A 22,731-nucleotide genomic window follows, 5' to 3' on the forward strand; every position below is an offset into this window, starting at 1 on the left:
TGATTACGCTATTCGGCCATTACCGTAGCCTGAGAGCTTATGCGTGGTATCCTGCTATCGCCAACTAAATTACTGGAAAAATTTTGCGTCGGTGAAAAAAAAAACAGCAAAGGAAAAGAGTTAAAACGCAATAACAGGGAAGATCTAAGCTCGTGTTGGCAAATTATTGTGCAAAATATATCAGAAAAATAAAACTGCAGAACTGCCTCCGAAGCAATTATTAGTCCTTGCAGCACTCAAGTAGTGCCAACCGTGACCGACTTAAGCTTTTTGCACTCATTTTCGCAAGGTTTTACGGTTCTTAAGCACGAGTTTGCCAGACACCAGGCGCACTGACATTGTTCAAACCGAGACAGACCGGAGATTTGTGCACATGACCGAGAGCGAAAGCATGCGCTGCGACAAGACATAACCGCGTGTGAAGCTCAGCGGAGATTGTTGCATACTTCATGGCGCAACTGAGCAGCGGCGACAGCTTCTCGCTGAGTTAGTGGATATTTTTTTAAGAACTTGTTTATGCTACACCATTACTGCAAACCACGCGCAGCTCTTTCCTGCACTTCCTTGCACCGCCGTTAAGGGAAACCGCAGTAAGATGTGGGGTGCCTCTCTCTATCTGCGTGCAGGGAGGGACACGGGCTTCCCATGACGCATCCCCACACAAAGCAGGCCTCAAATTTTTGGGGCAGCGTTTTCCGTCATCAAATGTGCCCCGGGCCGGATGCCGCCAAACTCTTCGAAACGCCTCTCAGACAATGTATGTGTAGCCGGCTGGTAAGAACCTGCAGACATGCGGCTGATGGAACACTGGAAGCACACGCTTGGGCCGCTGCCGTATTTCAGAGCGTGGAGGAAGGAACTGAGAAAAAAATACAGATCACAAAAAATAAATCTCACAGTGTTGGCGTCAGCTGTCTCGGAATTTCGCAAAGAATGCAAGAAAAGCGAATGGAGTAATTTTATATTAGAATCACAATGTCGACCCATCTCTGCTCCTTAAGGTGATGAGTTCTGGAGGCCAAAAAAGCATTCTGATCCTGCAGTAAGCATAATTCTCGCCCCTAGCCGAGTAATATGCACTACCTGCCTGCAACTTGACCGCAGCTTCACTACGCAGAAAAAAAACGACCGCGACACAGAACAGGTCAGAGACGAAAAGTCGTTGTTGTCCTCAAAATATAACGATGCATTCCCACAATAGATGTGGCCAATCTCCAGGAGGTGACTACCAGTTTTGTGTTTTGGACGCAGCTAAATGAAATTGGATCAGGAAAAGGAGCAACCCATATTCATTCAGCAATTATCGCTATGCGTGCTTCTGTGTCGTATTCATTCTTTGTTTCGCACCGCAGAAAAAGAATAAATTCATATCTACTTGTTCTCCTAGCAACAATCATAAAGCATCGCCAGCACGAGCCAATGTTAGAGAACGAGGTAGAAGGCAAAAAAGAATGGCTAAAGTTTTTTGTTTCATGCTTGTTTCAGGACATTGGATCCTTCACAGGATCGGTATGAACATGCACACTTGCTCAAAACGATGTGGGCGCCCCTTCTTTGGTTACCGAGGGCGTCCTATCCAGACCTTGGCTCGTCCCTATGCCGCTAAGCATGTGGCACCTCAGTGCAACCTGAGAGTTAACCTGTGGCCTTCGCACAATATGTGGCCACCTGCTGCGAACGGAATGCCGACATCGAGACTGGTGATACGCACAATTCTGGCCGGCCGCTGTTCGTCGAGCTCGCCAAGTGGCTTGTCTTCTCGGTGCGACACTCAGGCGGCGCTAACTGCAAATCGACCCTTAAAACGGCTATCGTCACCGCTATCCAGGTCGACCGCTGCCATTGCCTGGACGAGTTCTCTGCCGGTAGAGGTTTCGGCTAAGCATATCTGCCAGCTGTATTAATGGCCACCACATCGGTAATTAGTTCTCTTACATAATTCTGTTTGTTTATTCTGCACACTCGGTGATATAGCGGAAGATATTTTATTTTTCGTGACATTTGAGTCGGTGACTTGTGAGCAAGTTTGAAGGTTGTGTGTGCATAATAAGTTCACTGAAAACCCTGCGAGAGTAAAAAAAATTTCCCCCATAAATTTTTCATGGAAACATTCTCTTTGGGGCTGAGTTTCACCCCGTCCCCCTCAATATTGTCTTTTGCAAGAAATAATTGCAATTTGCATTTACTTTGGGCGTTGCGGTTTTTTGGGATTCAGCGGTGTTAGAACATCTGTTGCATATGTAAATTTTGTGAGATTTCTTTATTTATGCCAATCATGAGGTGCCCAAACTGCTTTCCCTATGAGGCGTAAAGAATGGGCAAGTTGGTCAGACATGCTTAACGGAATAATGGCGCATATCAAGTGGCAGGACAGCAGGAGAGCACAAACACAACAAGCGCCAACTTACAACTTTATTGTTTGGCTGCCAATATGCCGAATTTATACCAAGCAACACGCCGCCCAAACTGTGAACAATATTCAAGCAGTGACGCTCATGAATGCGAAGTGCGAAGCGGCAAATCATGATATCGCACAAGGCAAACAACATGACGAGTGCACTAAGCTTTACCGCAGCACGTGGAGCATCCCTGTCTCAAATGACTAACTGGAAAAAACAAGGGGTAAAAGATGGTAAAGAGGTAAAAGAGAGTTATTTGAGACAGGGATGTTCCACGTGCTGCGGTAGAGCTTAGTGCACTCGTCATGTTGTTTGCCTTGTGCGATATCATATTTTTCCGCTTCGCACATCTCGTCCATGTGCGTCACTGTTTGATTATTGTTCACAGTTTGGGCGTGTTGCTTGGTATAAATTCGGCATATGGGCAGCCAAACAATAACGTTGTAAGTTGCCGCTTGTGTGTGTTTGTGCTCTCCTGTTGTCCTGTCGCTTGATCTGCGCCATTATTCCTTTAAGTAGGCTTTCCCTAGTTTAGTTTATCCATATTTCAGACTGGCGAATATTTCTTGACACGGCCTTTCATATGGCCTGTGAAACACACCTTTCTCGCCATACGGTTAGCAGTAGCAGCAGCACCTGGGTTCCTGTGTTTTTTCCACGAAACGTGTCCAAGCGTAATGACCTGCGGTAGTATCGACAGTTTATCTCTATGTGGCCAACTGAGGAGTGTATACCTGCCACAGCTGATTGGTCGTGATATGTGCAATGAACCTGTCAACATCTGTACGGCTCATTTTCAAATCACTACGGTACTGATTACAGCTATGTGAGATTTCAAGTCTAATGTGGACAAAAATACCTACCTACGCCGCTTCTATGATGGTTGCCCGCCAATGTGGTATCAACGTAGAGGACTGGCACTGCGGCGGGCCGGCCGCACGGCGCTCATAGGCATGTTATCAGTATATGGCAACAAAATCTTTGGCTAAACTCAACTGCGAACTTACGCTCAGTACATAGCACCAAGTGCCTTGCCGTCATGAATGAGAATCTCTAGGGCTCAACTTCGCGCGTACAGACATATACTCAGCCTTTTAGTCACCACGGAGGTACAATGTACCAAGTTTTGTTCTCCTTAGACTGAGCTTGTGGGATGGAACCTCAACCCCACCGGCCGGATTGCAGTAACATCCAGGCGCGACAATTCCGTTGTATTTGCGTTTTCTCAAGTGATAAGCTCAGGGTATTGTAATTAATGCAAGCCACCCACTGCATATTTAGAGCAATAAACTGGCCCGCCCGTCCGCTCGCTCACTTTGTGAATGCAGTCGCCGTGCGCTCCAACGTGATTTATCCCGATGCCATGCAGGAGGCGATCCTACGTCTGCATGTCTGTACGTAACCGCCGCAGGTACCTTGCTGCACCCCTTCTGATCTGCAAGCTAGTTGCGTGAAGTTAGCCGCCGTACCGCGAACAGCCCTTTTCGTTAAAGATATGACGCGATATCTGATGGGTTAATGCAGATAATGTTGAAACGGTATTTACCTGCTTAGCATTCATAGATCCCTATGAGTCCTGATACACTATCTGGTGCAGTGCTGGAGTTATGCGGTGGGCCACCTTCAGGCGCTCTTACCGGTTAAATTTGTGCAACCCCCCCACACACGCACACGCACGAGCACACACACACACGCACACGCACACTCGCGAGCACACACACACGCGCGCGCGCGCACTTGCACACACACAGGCACACACGCACGCGCACACGCAAACACGCACACACGCACACACACACACAAGCACGCAAAACACACACACACACGGAAACACACACACACATACACGCACGCACACACACGCACACACACACATGCATGCGCACACACACACACACGCACGCACGCAAACGCACACAGGTAAAAAAGCAAGTGCAGCTCCGTAAATACTTCTTAAAACCTTTTTACAACATTCTTAAAAGCAGAGGTAGTAAAAATTTACACTACCAATGATTTAAAGATGATGGTTCAACGCGCTCAACTTTTTACAGACGAAAATACACAACACAGAGCGCGAACCATTTTTTCATCTTTTCGTTTTTTTTCTCATTTTTGTATTTACGACTTTCTTAAGCAAAAAGTCAAGCGCGTGGAACGATTATGAACAACTAAGGGCCCAATTCTCGCCATTTTAGCAATATTTTACCAATTTATAGGTCATTGCTATTATTAACTTCTGGGTAATTACAAAGAGAAAGTTATAAAGACAAAATACAGAGACAAGAGCATGAAATTATGAGCTTCTACATTTAAATATTATTTTAATATTATTACATTTAAATATTATATTTAAATATTATTTAAATATTATATTATAATAAATATTATTATTTAAATATTATTTAAATATTATTTAAATATTATATTATTATCTGAAATCACAGGGTGTACTGCACGTCAAACGACTTGTGCGTCGTGTGGAGTCTCCAAGAAAAGAATCGGCTGCGAAACCTACCAACTCTATCGTGTTGACATTCGCTCCAAACTCAAAGCGCCCCGAAAAAATTGATCTGGGGCTCACAAAACACGCAGTTGCAGATTTCACTGAAGCTCCTCCACGGTGTTTTAGATGCCAATGATTTGGGCACGTGGCTAAAGTTTGCACAAAGGATCGACGCTGTAAGCTGTGCGGAGGCGACCACGACTGTAAAGCCTGCAAGGCAGAGTTGGCTTGTGCCGATTGCGGTGGTGATCATTCAGCGAGTTTCGGAGGCTGCCCCTTCCGTGTGAGCGCTCTGCACCGTCGGATATCCTTTATTGCTGGTCCCAAAACCCAATCGACTGAGACGCCTGTCCCAGGATTAGACGAGTTCCGAGTGTTAGAGCCTGATCTTGTTGCGTTACCCAACAATGTTCATAAGAGACCTGAGTCCAGCAAGACGCCAAGGCCCAGTGCGCGTGAGTCGGCTGTTCGACCTCCAGCAAAAAGTGTCCATGATCCTGAGCGGCCGGATCACAGCCAGACTCCACGGCAAGGGGGACCCTCATATGCACAAGTGACAAAGAAACCAGCTACTTCGGCCAAGAGTTTTTCCCCGTTGGCATCTTTTGTCGATGTTGTGAGTGCGTTGCGCAAAATAAGGAGCTCAAAAATTAAGGTATCTCTGACCTTCTTCATGTTTTGTTTGGCGTTCTGCGTTCACATGTTCCAGCGATGGCGCCTGGTAACCTTAAGAACTTCCTACAGCTCGTGCTTTCTTTTGAGTGTCTAATCACCACCTTCGCAGCAAACTTCCTTGCGATCTAATATGGATGGTGTTAAACCTCGTGGTTCTCATTTGCACCTAAAAGTGCCCTTTATATTGCAGTGCAACTGCACTCGGATTTTAAGTTGGTTAGCTGAACTAAAACTATTCTTGAAAGAGACGCGTTCCAGTAGTGGCCCTGTCAGAAGCTGACCTGCGAAGCGGGATAAGTTTGACTGGATATGTGGCCCATAAAAACTGCCGCATAAAGTCATTTCCTGCAGGAAGTGCTGCGCTTAACATAAGAAGAGAAATTCTTATGTTTCTCTAAGCGTTGCCGATCTTTGCACGGGTGACATTGAGGTAGCGGCTGTGAGAATACAGCTCGGCTCTCGAACTCTTTCTATTGCATTCGTGTACGCGTCTCCGCGGAAGAAGGTAGCATTGGATTTGTTTCTACAGGAGCTCTACGACCACTGCCCAGCTCCTAGAATCAACTGTGGTGATTTCAACGCCCATCATGTCGTTTGGGGTGACAGGAATACGCATTCCTGTTGTCGCAAACTCATCGAAGTTATTGACAGTTTGGACCTGTGTATTGCCAGTGACGGAAGCCCCACTTTCTTCCGGACTCCAGCCCCAGCTACAGCTATACACCTGACACTGCATTCACCTGACGTCCGCGTGAATTGGTCAACAGCGCCTGACCGCATGGGAAGTGATCACTATCCGATTTTTGTGTTTGCTGCCGACTTTCGTATGCATGGTCTTAAAATTAGCAATGTGGTCACTGGGACAAGTACAGAGAGCACCTAGAACATGTTTCTGGTGATTTTGTTGACAAAACGATTTTAGTAAGCTAGCAGCAACTACGGCGGTCAAGTTACCTGATCATTTTCCGGCCCCGGATTTAAAACTCAGGAACCTTTGCGCAGCGAGAAGGGCGGAGCGCCAACTCGTGCGGAAGAAGGACGACAGGCAACTGAAGACGACCTTCAATAGGCTGAATTCTGCTATTAGACGGCACACGAATAAGCTGTACAGGTCGCAATAGGCCTCATTCTGCGCTAGTTTGACTGTGTTCTCACCGATGACGAGATTATGGCGTGTTATCGGCAGCCTTGCTGGAGAATCTCGCCCTTCGAAGCCTTTTGAAGCTCTTGCAATACGCAAGGAAAAACCTATTGCGTGCTTGGCACAGGAATTTGCAGACGCACTCGTACGCGCTGATTCTGGAATAGACAATATATACACCACCTGCTTCCTCCAGGTCAATCATGGACGTCCCGTTCACGCTTCGTGAGCTTCAGACTGCGCTCAGTGGCCTGCGGCGTCAGTGTGCACCATGTCCCGACGGCATCACCAATCAAATGCTGAATAATCTGCCCTTGCAACTCAGAAAAGAGCTCCTCAACTTCAACAATCGAGTTTGGGAGACTGGCGATGTTCCTCCATCATGGAAGGTGGCACATGTAGTTCCAGTACTGAAGCCTGGCAAAGATATGACAGACCTTGCCTCGTATCGCCCTGTGTCATTCACCTCCTGTGTAGATATGTTGATAGAGAAGGTGATAAATGAACGCTTATCGTGGTGGCTTGAGGACAGCAAGGCACTGCCAACATGTATGACAGGATTCCGCCGAGGTCTTAGTGCCCAAGATAGCGTCTTAGACTTGGTGAGTCACACTTAACACCAGAGAGCTTTCGGCCTTTCCACCTTAGCCATATTTCTTGACGTTGCGAAAGCTTACGACTGCGTGCTTCAGAGCTTAATTCTAAACAGTTTGCAAGGTATGGGCATACAAGGCCACATGTTAAGATTCACTTACAAGTTTATAAGTGATCGCGCGGTTCGTGTACGGTTAGGGAGTACGTTAAGCACTGAGAGGGCTCTATCACGAGGTGTGCCTCACGGAAGTGTTCTTTCCCCCACGCTCTTTAACGTCGTAATGGCTGGCCTTCCCGATTTGTTGAAAAAAAGTTGCAGGCAAGTGCCTATGTCACTTTATGCTGACGACATCTGTATTTGGATTACTGGCTACCAACACAAGCGATTAGCCCTGATAGCTCGACAGGCTCTACTTTCGGCACAAGCTTACCTTCAAGGTGTGGGGTTGCCTCTGTCAGTAACAAAATCCGGCTTTGTTCTGTTCCCAGGTGTAGGAAGACGTCAAGCGCGGTTGAAGGTAGACCTCGGTCACTCGTGCATCCGTCAATTCAACCACACACGTTTCCTGGGCGTTATTTTTGACTCCCGTCTACAGTTGCGAAAAGCTGTAGACGCGATTGTTTCATCTATATCTTCTCGTCTCAATGTGATCCGTAGAACTGCACGTGAGCAATGGGGAAACCATCCTTCAATGGTCAAACTTCATGAAGCGCTGGTGGTTAGTCACATAATGTATCAATAATTTTTAATTTCCCCCTCGGCATCGCAACTTTAACGTCTCGAAGTTGTCCACAGAAAGGGTCTAAGAAGAGCCATTGGAGTTCCCCAGGCGGCTACGAATAAGGCAGTACTTTATGAATCCCTATCGAAACCTCTTAGCCTTATCGCTTCTCAGAGACTACTGATGCATCTTGACCGCCTAGGAGAGACGGTAGCTGGGCGATCCCTTCTCCAGCGGCTCTGCAAGAGATATCAGTCGAAGGCTTTCTTGGCACTCAATACTCTTAGTTCTTTAGGCATTAATGTCCGAAGGCAAGGGAAACGGTTGAAACCGCCCTGGTCTTTTCCGACCCTCGACTGTAAGGTCACAATTCCCCATGTGAGAGCAAAGCGCGGCTCTCCTTTGGCAGCAACGCGTTCACTTGTACTTGAACACATGGAAACTGAGTATGCCTGCCATCTTCAAATTTTCACGGATGGTTCTGTGGACAAGGTCAAACAAGCTAGCGCAGCAGCTTTTTACATTCCTTCTTGGATTGTAAGTGGTCTGAACGCTTTACTGCTGTCGTATCCTCCACAACGGCTGAATGTGTCGCTATTGAGGCGGCTTTACGGAAGTTAGGGTCTTGTCCGGCTCAACCTGTTGTCATCCTAACTGATTCAAAATCTGCCGTTCAGAGGTTAGAGCGCGGATTTCCCACTGGCGCCATGTCTATAAGCTCTCTGCGCTTTGTGCAGAATCTGCACAGCAGAGGCTTTACATTTCCAATGGGTGCCCTCTCTCATAGGAGTCAACGGTAATGAGGTGGCAGACAATCTCGCCCATAAAGCTCTCGCAAGGATTCCATCAAAAAAAGTACCTCAAGATGGAAAAAGTCTCTACAGGAGAGCGGTGCTCGCTCACTTCAGTACCATGTGGAGTGCGTCTCACAAGCTATGTGTGACCAAGGGACTAAGGAGATCTCAGGCGACCCTTCTACATCGACTTTGCACGGCCTCTGCTCGCACTTTTGCATTGATGCATAAGACGGGCATAGCATCGTCTCCGCTCTGCTCTTTATGTGGTGTGTGCGGGGATATCGAACATTATATTATGTACTGCCCAGAGTACAACGCGGAAAGGCATGTGATTTTCGCCTCCTTCAAGAAGACAGGAACTCGTCACAGCACAGTTCAGGACATTGTCTACCCGAGTGGAAACCAGACATGCAGAAGGGAAGCTGCACGCCTTCTTTTAACATTTCTGCAGGACACGGATCTTGTTACTAAATGGTGACAGCAGAAACAGACTATGGTCTACTGTGATTGATTGTGTGCGTAGATGGTGTCTTCCGGAGTGGACTACGTTCTACTGTGAGTGAATGTGTGTATGGATTGTGGCACTACATTGGCCTATGTTCTACTGTGACTGAATATGTGCATGGATGGTGACTTCTGGAGTGGACTGTGATGTGGACTGTGTGGATTGATTGTGTGCTTAGATGGTGACTGCGGGAGAGAATGTGTGCTATTATAAGAGACCGTGCGCATAGCGGGGTAGACGGAACAGGCCTTAGGACATTGTTAATATAGAAGGGACGCTATTGTGGAGAAATTGCCGGCAGATAAAGCAAGGCTAACCCCACCTGTAGCTTTCAAAACCAACTCAACTCAACTCACTCAACTATGCGTGTCGGCACTCGCAGCGGTGCGCCGGGGCACGGACCCACTTTTTTGCTGCAGGCCTAACGGCGTCACTGCTTAACGTATAGTCTGCGTGCCTGCAGCAAAGAAAACGCTGTGCGCTTCGTAGCGCAACACAGCTTGGCGCTCGGCGCGCGACATCGACGATAAGCTCAGCCTGCTTAGAGGAAGGCATCACCTGGCGGAATTGCTCGGAAGAGCTCAGCATCTTTCGAGCAAAGATAACGCCAGGGTTGAAGGAAAGAGTGGGGCTCGATGGCGGGCACTCTGGCAGCGCGCGAAAAGCTAAGTGTTTCTTTCTGTCGTTGATAGGTGGCTATTAAATGCAATTTCTCCTTGATGCGTCGCCTGTCGCGTGCTTCGGATTATTCTGGCCGCGCCTGTACCTTCCTATCAGAGCCGGCACCGTTCAGTGATCGCTGAGAAATGTCAGTTGTGCAATTAACAGCGCCACTAGATGTCGACTCATCAGAAAAGTAGACCCTCTCTAGACTAGCAGTCGAAGAAGATTGTAAATGTGCGAAATGTATGCTATCGGTTTTTTTCGAAAAATGTAAGCAAAGCTGTATTTACAGACAATGTCCCTGAGAACAACAGAACTAGATTCATAACGCCTGCGTTATACTGATAGGTCCTCATTGTTGCAGACAGTGTTTCCCAGCAGTGGTATTACTTAATCCGTGCGCACGAGGTTAGCCATTCCTAAATGAAGCGCACCCTCGCGCTGTGTGTTGCAATTTTCTTAGCACTATATTCTTGGTTCTTGCCTGACCAGCTCTGACCAACTCGTCCACCGATGTATGACCAACTCGCCCACCAGTTCATGTTGTACAACTATATTCTTGGCGGGTTTGTTAGAGCTCTTGGGAATATAGCACGATTCAACTGCTAAAATATTGTCGTCGTCATGTTTCATCTATTTGATCAGCGGCTTTACATGCGCGACAGCAGGTTCCAGCAGCTAGAGAGTAAAGGCCCACTGATAACCCGGAATGCATCATTTTGAATGTCCTGATTATGGTAGTCTCTTCGTAAAAGACCAGGCGCTCCTGCCTACCGCACTGACCCGAAGGAGGCGGACGCAAATTCTCATCAGCATCCCCGTCGTCATTCTTGTGATATAATATGATCTTTTCAGGAGTCAGAAGGAGCCATTTTGTGCAGATAAAAACACTAACAACAAAAACGAAAGCAACGAAAACAACACAGATGGAAAGGTGAAGACAGGACACTACATTCGCAAACAACGTCTTGTGGCACTGCAGTAAAGCTTCGACCAGGAGCAATCATTTTAAAAGGCTTTGTCGTTGGCTCCTGCTTGCGTGAGGAGAGTGCGCTTTTGGGAACCTTCGACTGGGGTTCGCAGAATGCTTCGAGCTGACCCCGAAATTTGCCTGCCCGTGTGAAGTTGTCAACGTCCGTCACCTTCCCTGTCTTGTAGGTTCGTTCTGCGCTTTGACTTGGTCTCCGGCAGATACACAAGTGCGGACACCGTCATCTGCGACGTGTAACAGAGTTTGCTGCGCCCTTCTTGAATTAATTTGATGCGCTATTTTTGTTTTGAAACCCCAATGCCCTGTGGCATTATTCCGAAAAACATCGTCATGAAAACGGTCAGGGACGCGTACGCCTGAAATATTCACAAGTTTTACGTGTACAGAGTCACTCGTAGTAACCATACTGATGTTAACGGTAACAACATCCCTCCCGGTCACTTTTTGATCTCTTCATATAGATGCTCCTGTTGGAAAGAGTGACAGCAGAGCAATCGCGTTGGCTTGGCACGCCGTTGTCACTCGGTGAACTTTTTTGAGCAGGAGATATGCTGCTTAGAGTTAGGACTACGAATGCCAATATGGACATTCGTTTACAGCCTTACTTATGCCCTGCTGCTGAACATGGAGACATAATCAAAATAAAACGCCATAGTACGAAAGGAAAAAGCTATTTACTGAAAGCACGCGTTTTTCTGGGATGCTTGCATTGCAGAATTTCTGTCTGTAATCGATATTCACTTTGCATATTTTTTTAAGCGAGATTTATTGCCCCAGGCCATCAATGATGGGTGAAGGTCTGATTAATGATGTAGTAGAAATTAAATGAATGGAAAGAGGTTAGCGAAATTCATGAAGTCCAGTAGATAACGATGGTACGGTCCTTGCTTCCAGGCAATGTATGAAGCAGGGTTGCTTGTTGAAAGACCTGCTACCATCAGGTGCCGGATCATTGTATGTTTGAGAGCTGGGCAGTCCCACAGTAAGTGATGTTTGTCGGCTTCAATGTACTCGTGTTTATATATCGGACACCGTGGCCAAGGAAACAAATCTCGGTACTGAGGCCACATCCGAGTGACGGCTGGTGTGAGGGCAACACCGACCCGCATCCTCCTAAGCGCAACCTCCTCTGCACGGGTAAGACCGCCGGGGTGGGTTACCGCACACGGAGGGATGAGAGCACGTGTGCGGCGCAGGAGTAGTTCCTTTCTTGATGAAAGCAGGATAAAATTGTCCAAAGGAAGGAGCCGAGGCGGTGATGAGTTTGTATTAGCAAGACGGGTCGCTAAATCCGCCTGGCTTTGATTGGTCAGCAGATCCCGTGGGACCCACTCGATACGTACTGGCTGCGGCATGCGTGCCGCGAGCCGGTGGAGGTCCTGACATATCGTTGGGCAGCGGCTAACACGTCGTAGCAACCGGACAATTTGAAGGGCATCAGCGTGGATGACAACGCGTACCGCAGGGAGCATTGTTATGTCGGCCACGGAGCAGAGGGCTTCTTGAACTGCAACGAGATCAGCACAAAAGGATGAAGAGGGTTCCGTAAGCTGAAACCAAGAGGCTCGATTCAGAGCAGGTCTGCACGGACAGTAGATAGCTGTTGTTGCTTTGCAGTCTTGTATCTTGCGTATACGTAGACAACAATGGATCGATCAGCCAAGCATCTTGTTCCTCAAATTTCTGGCGAAGCAATGATGCCGAATAAGCAGATGTTGGCCGGCGATTATCTGTTGGCTCGTTGTCGCTGAGCTGTAGAAACTTTCATGGGGGAAGAACGGGCGTTGGCGGCTGAAGAATGGAGAGTGACGTTGCATTAGTCCTCAGTGCATGCATGGAGTGCGATAGACTGGCCTTAAGGCTGCGCGCTTCACGGCGCTGCTGCACCAGCTCATCAATGGTATTGAGCTGCGCATTCTCTTGTAAAGCTTTGACTTCGCATATTTCAACCGAGGTTCGTATGCTCGCCAAACAGGATGCTTCCCAGGTGGGCCAAAGCCAGAGGGGACGTCTGGAAAGGTGGAACAGCACTCCCGCGAATGCAATTTATGTGTCGATAAGATGATGCAGCGGGGCTTACAAGGTTAACAGTACCCGAAGGCATTGTTGAATTTTTCCACGATTCTTCTAGTCGCACATATCGACACAGAAGGATCGAAGTGCTTTAGGATTGCTCTTCTTTTTCCTTCTTTTCCAATCGGCTTTAAAACTGCCGAAAAACAATTTGATGTAAGCAAAGAGTCTTATGAACAGAGGGAGCTCAAACTTGTTAGCAAAAAAGTTAAAAACCAGATTTCTTTACTGAAATTTGGAAGCGATTGTTTCCACATGAGAATTTAGTCTAAAGCAAGCCGTTTCCACTTAGGCGCTGGACGTGACGGAGCAAGAAATGATTTTTTTCCGCAGCCACAAAATCTTCCACTCTCACTTTACATGTATGTGAATTGATATCTAAGTCTCCTGAGACATTCTCTGTTATACAGACTTTGGTTTCGTCGGGAAATCCTGCGTGTGTTCAGACTTTTTCTTGAGAAACATTGTAGAGTGAAAAAGAAGACAGCACACGCGCAGCCCTTGCATTGGTGCTGGATGCTCGCCTAGAACGTTCTATCAACCTGTCCTTACTCGAGGCCCGGTTGGAAGTCGATTTGAAGGCCCCCTTTGCGAATTCAGTAATAAGTCTTACTGAGCTTAGCATGCACAGCGAGGTGAAGTGCCTGGACCACTCCAAAGCCTTCGAGTCTGCAGGCAAAAGCCAGCGCAAGGCATAAACGGTTTACGCACCGACCACACGTAGACGAAGCTGTTTGTCGCAATGGGAAGCCATTGTGAGAGAGCAATGTTCTTTATGCCTCCTTTTGCGCAGGACGTCGGCGGAGCTCAGCCGGGGGCCATGCGTTTCTCCAGGCACGCGTGCGCAGGGATTTTCAACCACAACGCTGCTTGCATCGCCAACCTACGGCCTTTGATCTCCTTTCTCGTCTGGCGCGCCCTCTTCGGGGAGGTCACGTGAGGTAAGCACCTCTTTCCATCCACAGGTCCTTGTTTAAAATGCTCTTAACACAAACGGTGCAATGAATTATGCGGTGACATGGCAGTAACGGCCCTAGCACTCTGTTTTATCTCCACCAGGGTCTGATTGAAAATGACCAATTCTCTTGCTATGTAAAGTAAGCTATATAAGCTAACTTGTGCTAAAAGTACAGTTGTTTTTGGATTCCACTTGTTACCTTGGACGTACAGTAAGAATGAAAGTAGTAGCTTCAGACTCATTGTGATCATAGCCGTGTGAAGCCGTCACTTTTCCTGTCAACACTGGTAGCATGTGTGTTATTTGAGCGGCGTTGCAGAAACACAATACTACTGATGTCGAGTGCCGTTTGCATTGCTAGCGGCCAGGGTTCAAATGTACTGTATTTAAGACTGCCTCATCTGCGTAATTCTGAATCAAATAATGGAAATAATTTTATGCGAAGTGCATACCTTTCAAGGCTTTCAGACAGACTAGAGCAAACATAATCCTACTCGCATTAGAGCACCACGCATTTAATCACAACTCTCAACTCACTCACAACTCACGTTGGCCCATTGACGATGATAGTGGTACAGCTGTTTTCTTATTAATCTGTCCCCTCTATGCATGAACATTATGATGTTACTGCTGCAGCATTTCTCATCGCGGATTTTCTATGCAAAGAGGGTCGTTAGGAATATGAGACTAAACTGCGGGAATGCATTGCATTTTTATCTACCTACTGCAGTATAAGGCATATTGTTTCTGTGCACCCTACAATTGAAATATTTTGTGCGAAAATCTATCCTACGCACCTGGACCGCCTCAACAAAGTGAGAAATATGTGCACGCTTCTTCAGACACGAAGGAGTCCGGAAAAAAGCATCGGGAATATATTAACCTGCGCAGGTGACTCTGTGGCTACCGCCGTCATAGTACGGTACCTTCGCGAGCAGTTGGTCCTCGAGGCGCAGTTCCCGCGCTTCAAGGAGGAACTGATGCGAGCTGCAGACGCCGATTGCGGTGACATATTTCAAGAAGACGTCCTGGGCAAGGCCTTGCGCAAAGAATCGCGGTCATCCTCCACAGCATCCAACGATGACCCAATTGCACGCAGCGGCCGCCGGAGTGTGCGGAAGCCGAGTGAGTGATTGCAATGACTAATAGACAGTGACGCGTCCGTTTTTTCAAGATTTTGCACTGCAAAGAAATTTGGGAAGCACCTCACCTGATGAAACGCATTAAATTATTTCCATTCCTTCCAAGAAATTCTTGGCTCTGTTGGCTTAAATGCGGAATGGCTTAACATTCATCCACAAGCTCGCTTGCATGGCTTTCCCACTGAGGTAAATAGAGCGTTTTTATTCGACTACAATGCTTCAAGAAAGCGGGTGCCCCTGTGTAGATGATCGTTGCATTTACGGTTAGCCTGTTGAAGAAATGTGGGTTATAAGGGAGGGGACCCATATCAACTACTATGATTTAAAAAAAAAATGTGCTGTGGCACTGAGCCCATTGGCTCGTAGATAGTCTGTGAAGCGTAGCAGAAATGGTCGTCGTAATTTGCCTTCACGGACCCTTTAATCTGCCAAACGCTTGCTGCCTTTAAAGCCGGGGTACGGCTAGCACGACGATTACACCTGTTTGCAGCACGGAGCACATTGCCAGGCTTGGTGAGTCAGCCGTCGCACAGGTTTTCTGGATCCCTGAAAAACTCAGCGTACACGGTGATTTGGTTAACGTCTGAATATTTTTTTTAAATACTGAGAGAGATACATAGATGCATCTGTGGACGTAGATTGTACAGGAAGGCAGGAATTATGTACCTTATATGAATCCATAATTACACAAATACCTTCAGGTACCTAATGAACTATGGGGCACGGTTATACTGCGCAATTGTATGCGGTAAACTTGAAAAGTGAGCCCTGTTTTAAACTTTTTCTTCGTGAATGTGGCTAGAAATATCAAATTTCAAATATATATGCATCTGAAAGCTTCTTGGGTTGACTTTCGCTCATTGATTATTTATAATATTGCGTCCCTTGCATTTATTATACATAAACTATAGACGAAATTTGTGCACTTGGTGATGTACAAAATGCTAACATCGTTTTCTCGACAATGTCACGCGCAGAGTTGCGATTTTAGAAATTCCACAATGCGAGAAAGCCAACCTAACAAGCTCCGACATGCGCACTTTGACGTCTGATATTTAGAACCACTATGCCGATTAGTGCCGCCGCTGTGGCTCAGTGGTCATTCTACTTCCGGCCACCGAGCGTGACGGACGCAGGATCATGAGCTCCCACGGAGCGGCGATAGCGGCCGTTGCCGGCCGCGGAAACAGGTTTGCCAGCGACGCTGATAAGGATTACGAGATCGTCCTGCCTACCCTGCCTACCGGACGTGTGGTTTTAAACACGGTTTTTCTGCACGGGGACGTGCGTGCGAGACCCTACAGGGTCGAAGACTTCAGGGACGTCCTCGCCAAAGCTGGTGCGCTCCCCGACGTCGTGGCGTTGGGGGCGTACCAGATAAACCATGTGTGGGCGGTGACCTTCAGCACCGCTGACGCCGCAAAGAAACTGGCCGCCACGAAGGAGCTGGAAGTCAAGGGACGCCGCTGCATTGTTTTCGATCCAGAAGACCACCAGGTAAAGCTGCGCCTCCACTGGATGCTTCACGGCGTCGCCGACGAGGACATCCGTACGGCATTCGCGGCGTTCGGCAACGTGACCGAGGTCACCCGGGAGCGTTGGCGCGTCGCCGGAATGAAGGAGAAGGGGTCCACCACGAGGACCGTGCTTCTGAAACTGAAGCCAGGTGTGAAGGTGGACGACCTGCCCCACCAGGTACGAGTCGCTGGCGAGTTGGCTCTCGTGGTGGTTCCCGGGCGGCCGATGCAGTGCCTTCGTTGCGGCGGCACGGGGCACGTTCGCCGCGATTGCAAGGTGCCCAGGTGTTCGAAATGCCGGCGCTATGGACACTCGGAGGCTGACTGCGTTCGTACCTACGCGTCGGCCACCGGGCATGTAGCAGCGAGCGTCTCCGCAGAACTGATGGACGTCGTCGAAGCAGAGGAGGCAGCGAGCGGTGCCGACGACACGGGCAAAGCGGAGGGGGTGGCGGTGCAGCCAGATGTTGGGAGTAGCAACACCGACACGGCTGTGGCTCAGGAGAGCGGGTCGCCAGCTACTGACCCATCTTCGACGCCTGTGGAAACGCCCAAAGATGGAGCGAGCTCGTCCGTGCACGTGGAACGGAAGGCCGCCAGCGAGAGCCACGACGAAAAGGACGACTCCCGCATGAATGTCGGCGTGACTACACCTGCGAAGCGGCCACACGCCGAGACCAAGGCCGACGGGGAGAAGGCAGCGGAGCCCAGCGTCGGGGAACCGCCGGCAAAGACGCCCCAAGCACGATGGGCCGGTCTGAGACCGCGCCCAAAAGTTCCGGCTGAGAAGCGTGGCGGCGACAAGGCGCCTCCTGACCAGGAGCACGTGCTCGCGCCGGATGACACCGGCGGCGACGGCATCGTCTAGCGACATGCTAGGCGCGGGAGGTAAGCACCGTGCTTTCGGTCTCTTCTTCCTAAGTTAAAATGGCTTCTGCAACTCCGTTTAAAGTCGCCACCCTAAACGTCAGAGGCCTGGCAGGTAAAAGAAAACAAAGCCAGCTGTACAGATTATAACGGAGCAAGATATTGATATACTGGCAGTGCAGGAGACTAAAGTCGATGGTGAGGAAGAGACCGGGAGCATGGTGCGACGTTTCACGTCTAGGTATTTTGCCGTCGTTAGCCATGCTGCAGGCACATCGGCTGGCTGTATTCTTTTTGTTAAGTTGCCGGGAATAGATGTACACGGTCATCGTTCGTGCTTGTCGGGTCGACACGTGTCCATCGATTTTTCGCTCAGTAACATGGACTGGCACATTGTTTGCCTCTACGCTCCTAATGTGGTTAATGACCGAGCCGCGTTTTTTGAAAGCGTCGAAGAACGGCTTCGCACTGACAGACAGCTGATTGTTATGGGCGATTACAACTGTGTCCTTAGTGCCCGCGACAAGACAAGCCTCCGAGGTTTCCGAGACAAAAGCACCGAAGTGATGTTACGAATGATTGTGAACTGCAACCTCGAGGATGTAGCAGAGTGTCTTGAAGGAACGCGTGCTGTAAGGTACACACGATTCGAGGGCACAAGTCACGCACGGCTAGACCGCATTTATGCATCCGCGGAAACTACCTAAATGCAATAGTTATGTAGTTATGCCGGTATCATTTTCTGACCACTGTTTGGTTCAATGCTGCATAGGATTCATTAAGAAGGGGAATGGTTTTTCATGGGAAATGTGGAAGTTGAATGACAAGCTACTTCAGGACGAATTTTATAACCGAGCTGTAAGGGAAGAAGTAGCAAAAATAGAACCAAGTAGCAACATCAGAATATGGCAGCAGTGGGAGCTCACTAAGGAAACTTTAAAATTAAAAGCAATAGAAAGAGCCACTTGTATACGTCATGAAGCAAAACAACAGGAAATTGAGCTAAAGACACTGCTTCAGAAGATGTTAAAACAGGAATGCCGAGCGCCTGGTAAATGGATGGAGGACATAAGAAAAACCAAACAAAAGCTAGAGATAATCGAAGAAGAACGTTATCGGGGAGCGTTGGTGAGGGCAAGGGCAGAAAACATGGCTGCAGGGGAAGCGCCAACGAAACGAGCACTTGGTTTGGAAAAAACCCGTGCCGAAAGAAATCACATTAACGAAATAGAATGGGGAGGTGTTTCAAAAACGTACATCGATCACATCAAAGGAGCCTTTTTCGAGCATTACCAGGCGCTCTTCGCATCGCACCCGGTAGATGTTATCACATTTAAGGAGGCGTTTCTAGCCGAGATGCCGCGTCTGGACGACGAAACTAAAGACAGATTAGAACAGCAGATAAATCAAGAGGAAGTCGAGCAAGCTATAGATAGTTTAAACCCAGGAAAGTCGCCTGGACCGGACGGGTTCAGCGCGGCATTCTACGAAGAATTTAAACATGTAATTTCCCCGGTCTTGAGGGTAATCTTTAACGAAGCCTTTAAAGTCAAAGCACTGCCTCCGTCCTATGGGTCGTCCCATACTGTGCTGATTCCCAAAACAGACGACACAGACAGAGTACGACTGGTGACAGCATACCGACCGATAGCACTCACTAATGTTGAGTACAAAATTTTTATGAAGATTTTGACGCGAAGGCTGCAGACCGTGATTCATCAATTAGTTGGTCCGCATGAGACCTGCGGGATTAAAGGGCGGTCTATTTTTACAAATATTCACGTTGCGCGCAGTGTCTTAGAAACCTGTGATGACACAAATGGTCAGGTGGCTATTCAGATCGATTTAGAAAAGGCTTTTGACTGCGTTGCCCATGAACTTTTGTTTGCAGTATTAAGCCATGTTAACGTTGGTTCTGTTATTCGCGAGGGTGTGGCCCTGGCGTACCGGAACTGCACGACGAAATTGATCGTTAACAAGAGTCTGGGGGCCCCCATTAGCGTGCAGCGTTCGGTGCGCCAGGGCTGTCCCCTCAGCCCCCTTTTATTTTGTATTTATGTGGAGACCCTTTGTTTGAAGCTACTGAAAAACAGAAGTATTACCGGATTCAGTTTACAAGCAGCCGAAGTAAAGGTTCTGGCGTACGCTGATGACATTGCTGTGTTTGCCGTTGACGAGGGAGGCATAAGCGAGGCCGTTCAATGTGTACGAGATTTCAGCCAAGCTACTGGAAGCGGGGTTAACTGGTCGAAGTGCCTCGGACTTTGGCACGGAAGGTGGGCATCTACGCCGGAGCCGTTTGCCAGCGTGCCTTGGACGACGACGCCAGATAAATACTTGGGCGTTCCACTCGCTGCTTACCGTGACAGTGAACAGTATTGGACAGGACAGATTAAAGAGATACGGGAAAGAGCTGATAAGTGGAAAGGAACGACCTTGTCCATTTTCGCCAGAGCCACTGTTTGCAACTTGTTCTTTATCAGCAGGCTCTGGTACGTCATGCAGGTGTTGCACTGTTCACGGTTAAGTATTCAAAAGCTACACCGAATTTTCGCCATCTTTGTCTGGTCGTCTGAATGGGAGCGCTGCAGCCGGACCAACCTGTTCCGACGGGTTCAAGACGGCGGGCTGGGACTGGGCCATTTGTTTTTGAGACAGCTGGTCAATCGTTTTTTGTTTCTTCGGGACACAAGAGACCCGTTTTTGCGTACCGTATGCCAAGTTAGGCTGCGGCATCTGCTTCCAGAGTACATAGTCGGAACTGCTGACGTTTACAGTAGGGTCACCGGTTTTTACCGGGAAATCGTAGCCAGTGTAAGGTTTCTTTCCGCACGGTTTTCAAATGACTTTCTGTCGACTGTGAAACGAAAGAAACTGTACCGTGCTTTGTGCGATGTAGTTTTCCCGGTGCCCTTGTACAGGGCCTTGTACAGTGGAGGCCAAGGCAAAGATGTTTTAAAGAGAGTTAAAAACATGCAGGTGCCATCAGGAACCAAAACCTTCTTTTTTAAGCTGCACACCGGAACCTTACCGGTTAAAAAATTTTTAGAGGGAAAGGAATTATTTTTACCCTGGGATTCTCACTGTTTAATTTGCAGAAAGCCTGAAACAATAGACCATGTATTTTTACACTGTTGGGAAGGGGTTTAGTTTTGGGATGTATTACAGCGAACCTTAAAGAAAGAATTTCCACTAGACCCGTATGGCATCCATTACTTATGTGTTGAAAATGAGGATGGGGTGCCTTATGATTTAATAATGCTGACAGGCCTCCACTGTATATGGCGCTCGAGAATGGCAGGCTTTCACTGTGACAGAGACGCAAGACCTGCCCGAATCTACTTTCGAGAAAGTATGGACATGTTTCTGGCCATTCAGAAGGCCGCAGCGGAGCCTCCGGAGTGGCTCTCAAGACTAGAGACACTCTGTACACTGCGTGAATTTTAAGTTGACGAAGCCAGACTCATGCTGGCTGACTTCGAGTCGGGTGTACATAGCGTTTGTCTTTTGTTGATTGTTTGTTATGTGCAATTTTTTGTGTCAAAGCCAGGCAATAAAGAAAAAAAAAAGCTGTGGCTCAGTGGTTATGGCGCTCGTCTACTGGCCCGAAAGATGCTGGTTCGATCCCCGCCGTGGTTGTTTAGTTTCGATGGAGAAAATTTTACAGGCCTGTGTACTGTGCGTTGTCAATGCAGGTTAGAGAACCCTAGTTTGTCTAAAATTCCGCACCCTTTACCACAGCGTCCGATATAGCCTGAGTCGGTTCAAAAAAGTTCAATAATTATTGTAGTTCTAGTTCATCCTGCACAGGTCACTACGACGTACCTCTAGTAGATTGTCACATAAACTTTTCAGATGCTAAAACTTGAAGGCGAAAGAGTTGCCTCGAATTTCAAACATTGTTAATAATAATAATAATAATTGGTTTTTGGGGAAAGGAAATGGCGCAGTATCTGTCTCATATATCTTTGGACACCTGAACCGCGCCGTAAGGGAAGGTATAAAGGAGGGAGTGAAAGAAGAAAGGGAGAATACGTGCCGTAGTGGAGGGCTCCGGTATAATTTCGACCACCTGGGGATCTTTAACGTGCACTGACATCGCACAGCACACGGGCGCCTTAGCGTTTTTCCTCCATGCTAAAACGATTTCTAGCGCGATATCGTTAAAGGCGGCGTTCTCCAAAAAATCTTGCCACGACGTAGTGGGAGTCGGTGTCGTGAGAGAAAATCGCAGCATGATCACAATCTCTGAACCGAGCATGATCACAACCCCGGACGAGAATTCTGGGTAGGACAAGGTATACTGCTGTGAGCACCGGCCATCGCAGCTAGGGCAGTGGGGCATCGATTAAACGCACCACCACTGCTCCAGAAGGAGTACGATGACTTTCAGGAATCTCTGAATGAAAAGCTAAGAATGATTTTCTTTATATATGGGAATTAAACAATTACACTATCTCATCATACCCTTAATGCGGAGACTTAGTGTCCCCTCAAAGATTTATTTGCATTTACTTTTTGACCATGGACGACACTTCTTTCGCAGGTTCTCGAAGACCGCACCTTTGAGTTCCTAAGTGGAAATTGTCACGGGCAAGGGATGTAATTCGCCGCCTTCTATAACCGCAGTATTCAGAACCAGTGGTCTGTGAGTGGGTCAGAATGAGTACTAATGGAAGGACGAGGTTGTCAGTTGGCATATAGAGTCGACGCTGCACAATTTGCGACGCTGCAGCCTGCCAGCCGGTATATAGCTAGGGACGGGTGACATCATTTGGAAAAGCCCTTGATCTTCCGATGACACAAATAGGGTGGTGATGGTGATTATGATGATGGTGACCATGAACATTAAGTTGACTTACTTGAATAAATGCTTTCGTTTCCTGCAGCGGAGGTACGCAGCTCAAATACAGCGAATTTAACACGACCTAATCGATGGCCTTGCTGGGCTAGTCCCCTTCTTTACATGTGTAGGAGAGTCTGGCAGCCATTTCTTGGTTTTTTTTTGTCGACATGAATAGTGATGAATAATTTTTTCTCTTAGCAGCAGCCGCAGTTCGTCCGCGTCTGCCTCGTGCTGCTGCCGCGGAACCTTACAGGAGGATATCATCCTCGCTTTGCCTCTCGTCGCGCTTCCGTACCTCACTGGGTGGGACAACTCCGCTGCGAAAACTCAGCGGCGAC

At 48.0% G+C, this 22,731-nt stretch overlaps 1 protein-coding gene across 1 annotated transcript; it reads left to right on the top strand.

The window, feature by feature from the left end:
* Positions 1 to 16,271: 16,271 nt before the first annotated feature.
* LOC144100175 (uncharacterized) lies at positions 16,272 to 17,803 on the top strand. Its single transcript, XM_077633200.1, has one exon. The coding sequence runs from the start codon at positions 16,304 to 16,306 to the stop codon at positions 17,546 to 17,548; it is 1,245 nt and encodes a 414-aa protein (XP_077489326.1). The 5' UTR covers positions 16,272 to 16,303; the 3' UTR covers positions 17,549 to 17,803.
* Positions 17,804 to 22,731: the final 4,928 nt, after the last annotated feature.

Source organism: Amblyomma americanum, chromosome 1, assembly GCF_052857255.1.
Source record: "Amblyomma americanum isolate KBUSLIRL-KWMA chromosome 1, ASM5285725v1, whole genome shotgun sequence".
Classification (NCBI taxonomy): Eukaryota; Metazoa; Arthropoda; class Arachnida; order Ixodida; family Ixodidae; genus Amblyomma; species Amblyomma americanum.

Coding starts and splice junctions, on each gene's coding strand:
- LOC144100175 (XM_077633200.1), top strand. CDS start 16,304: ATGAGCTCCCACGGAGCGGCGATAGCGGCCGTTGCCGGCCGCGGAAAC.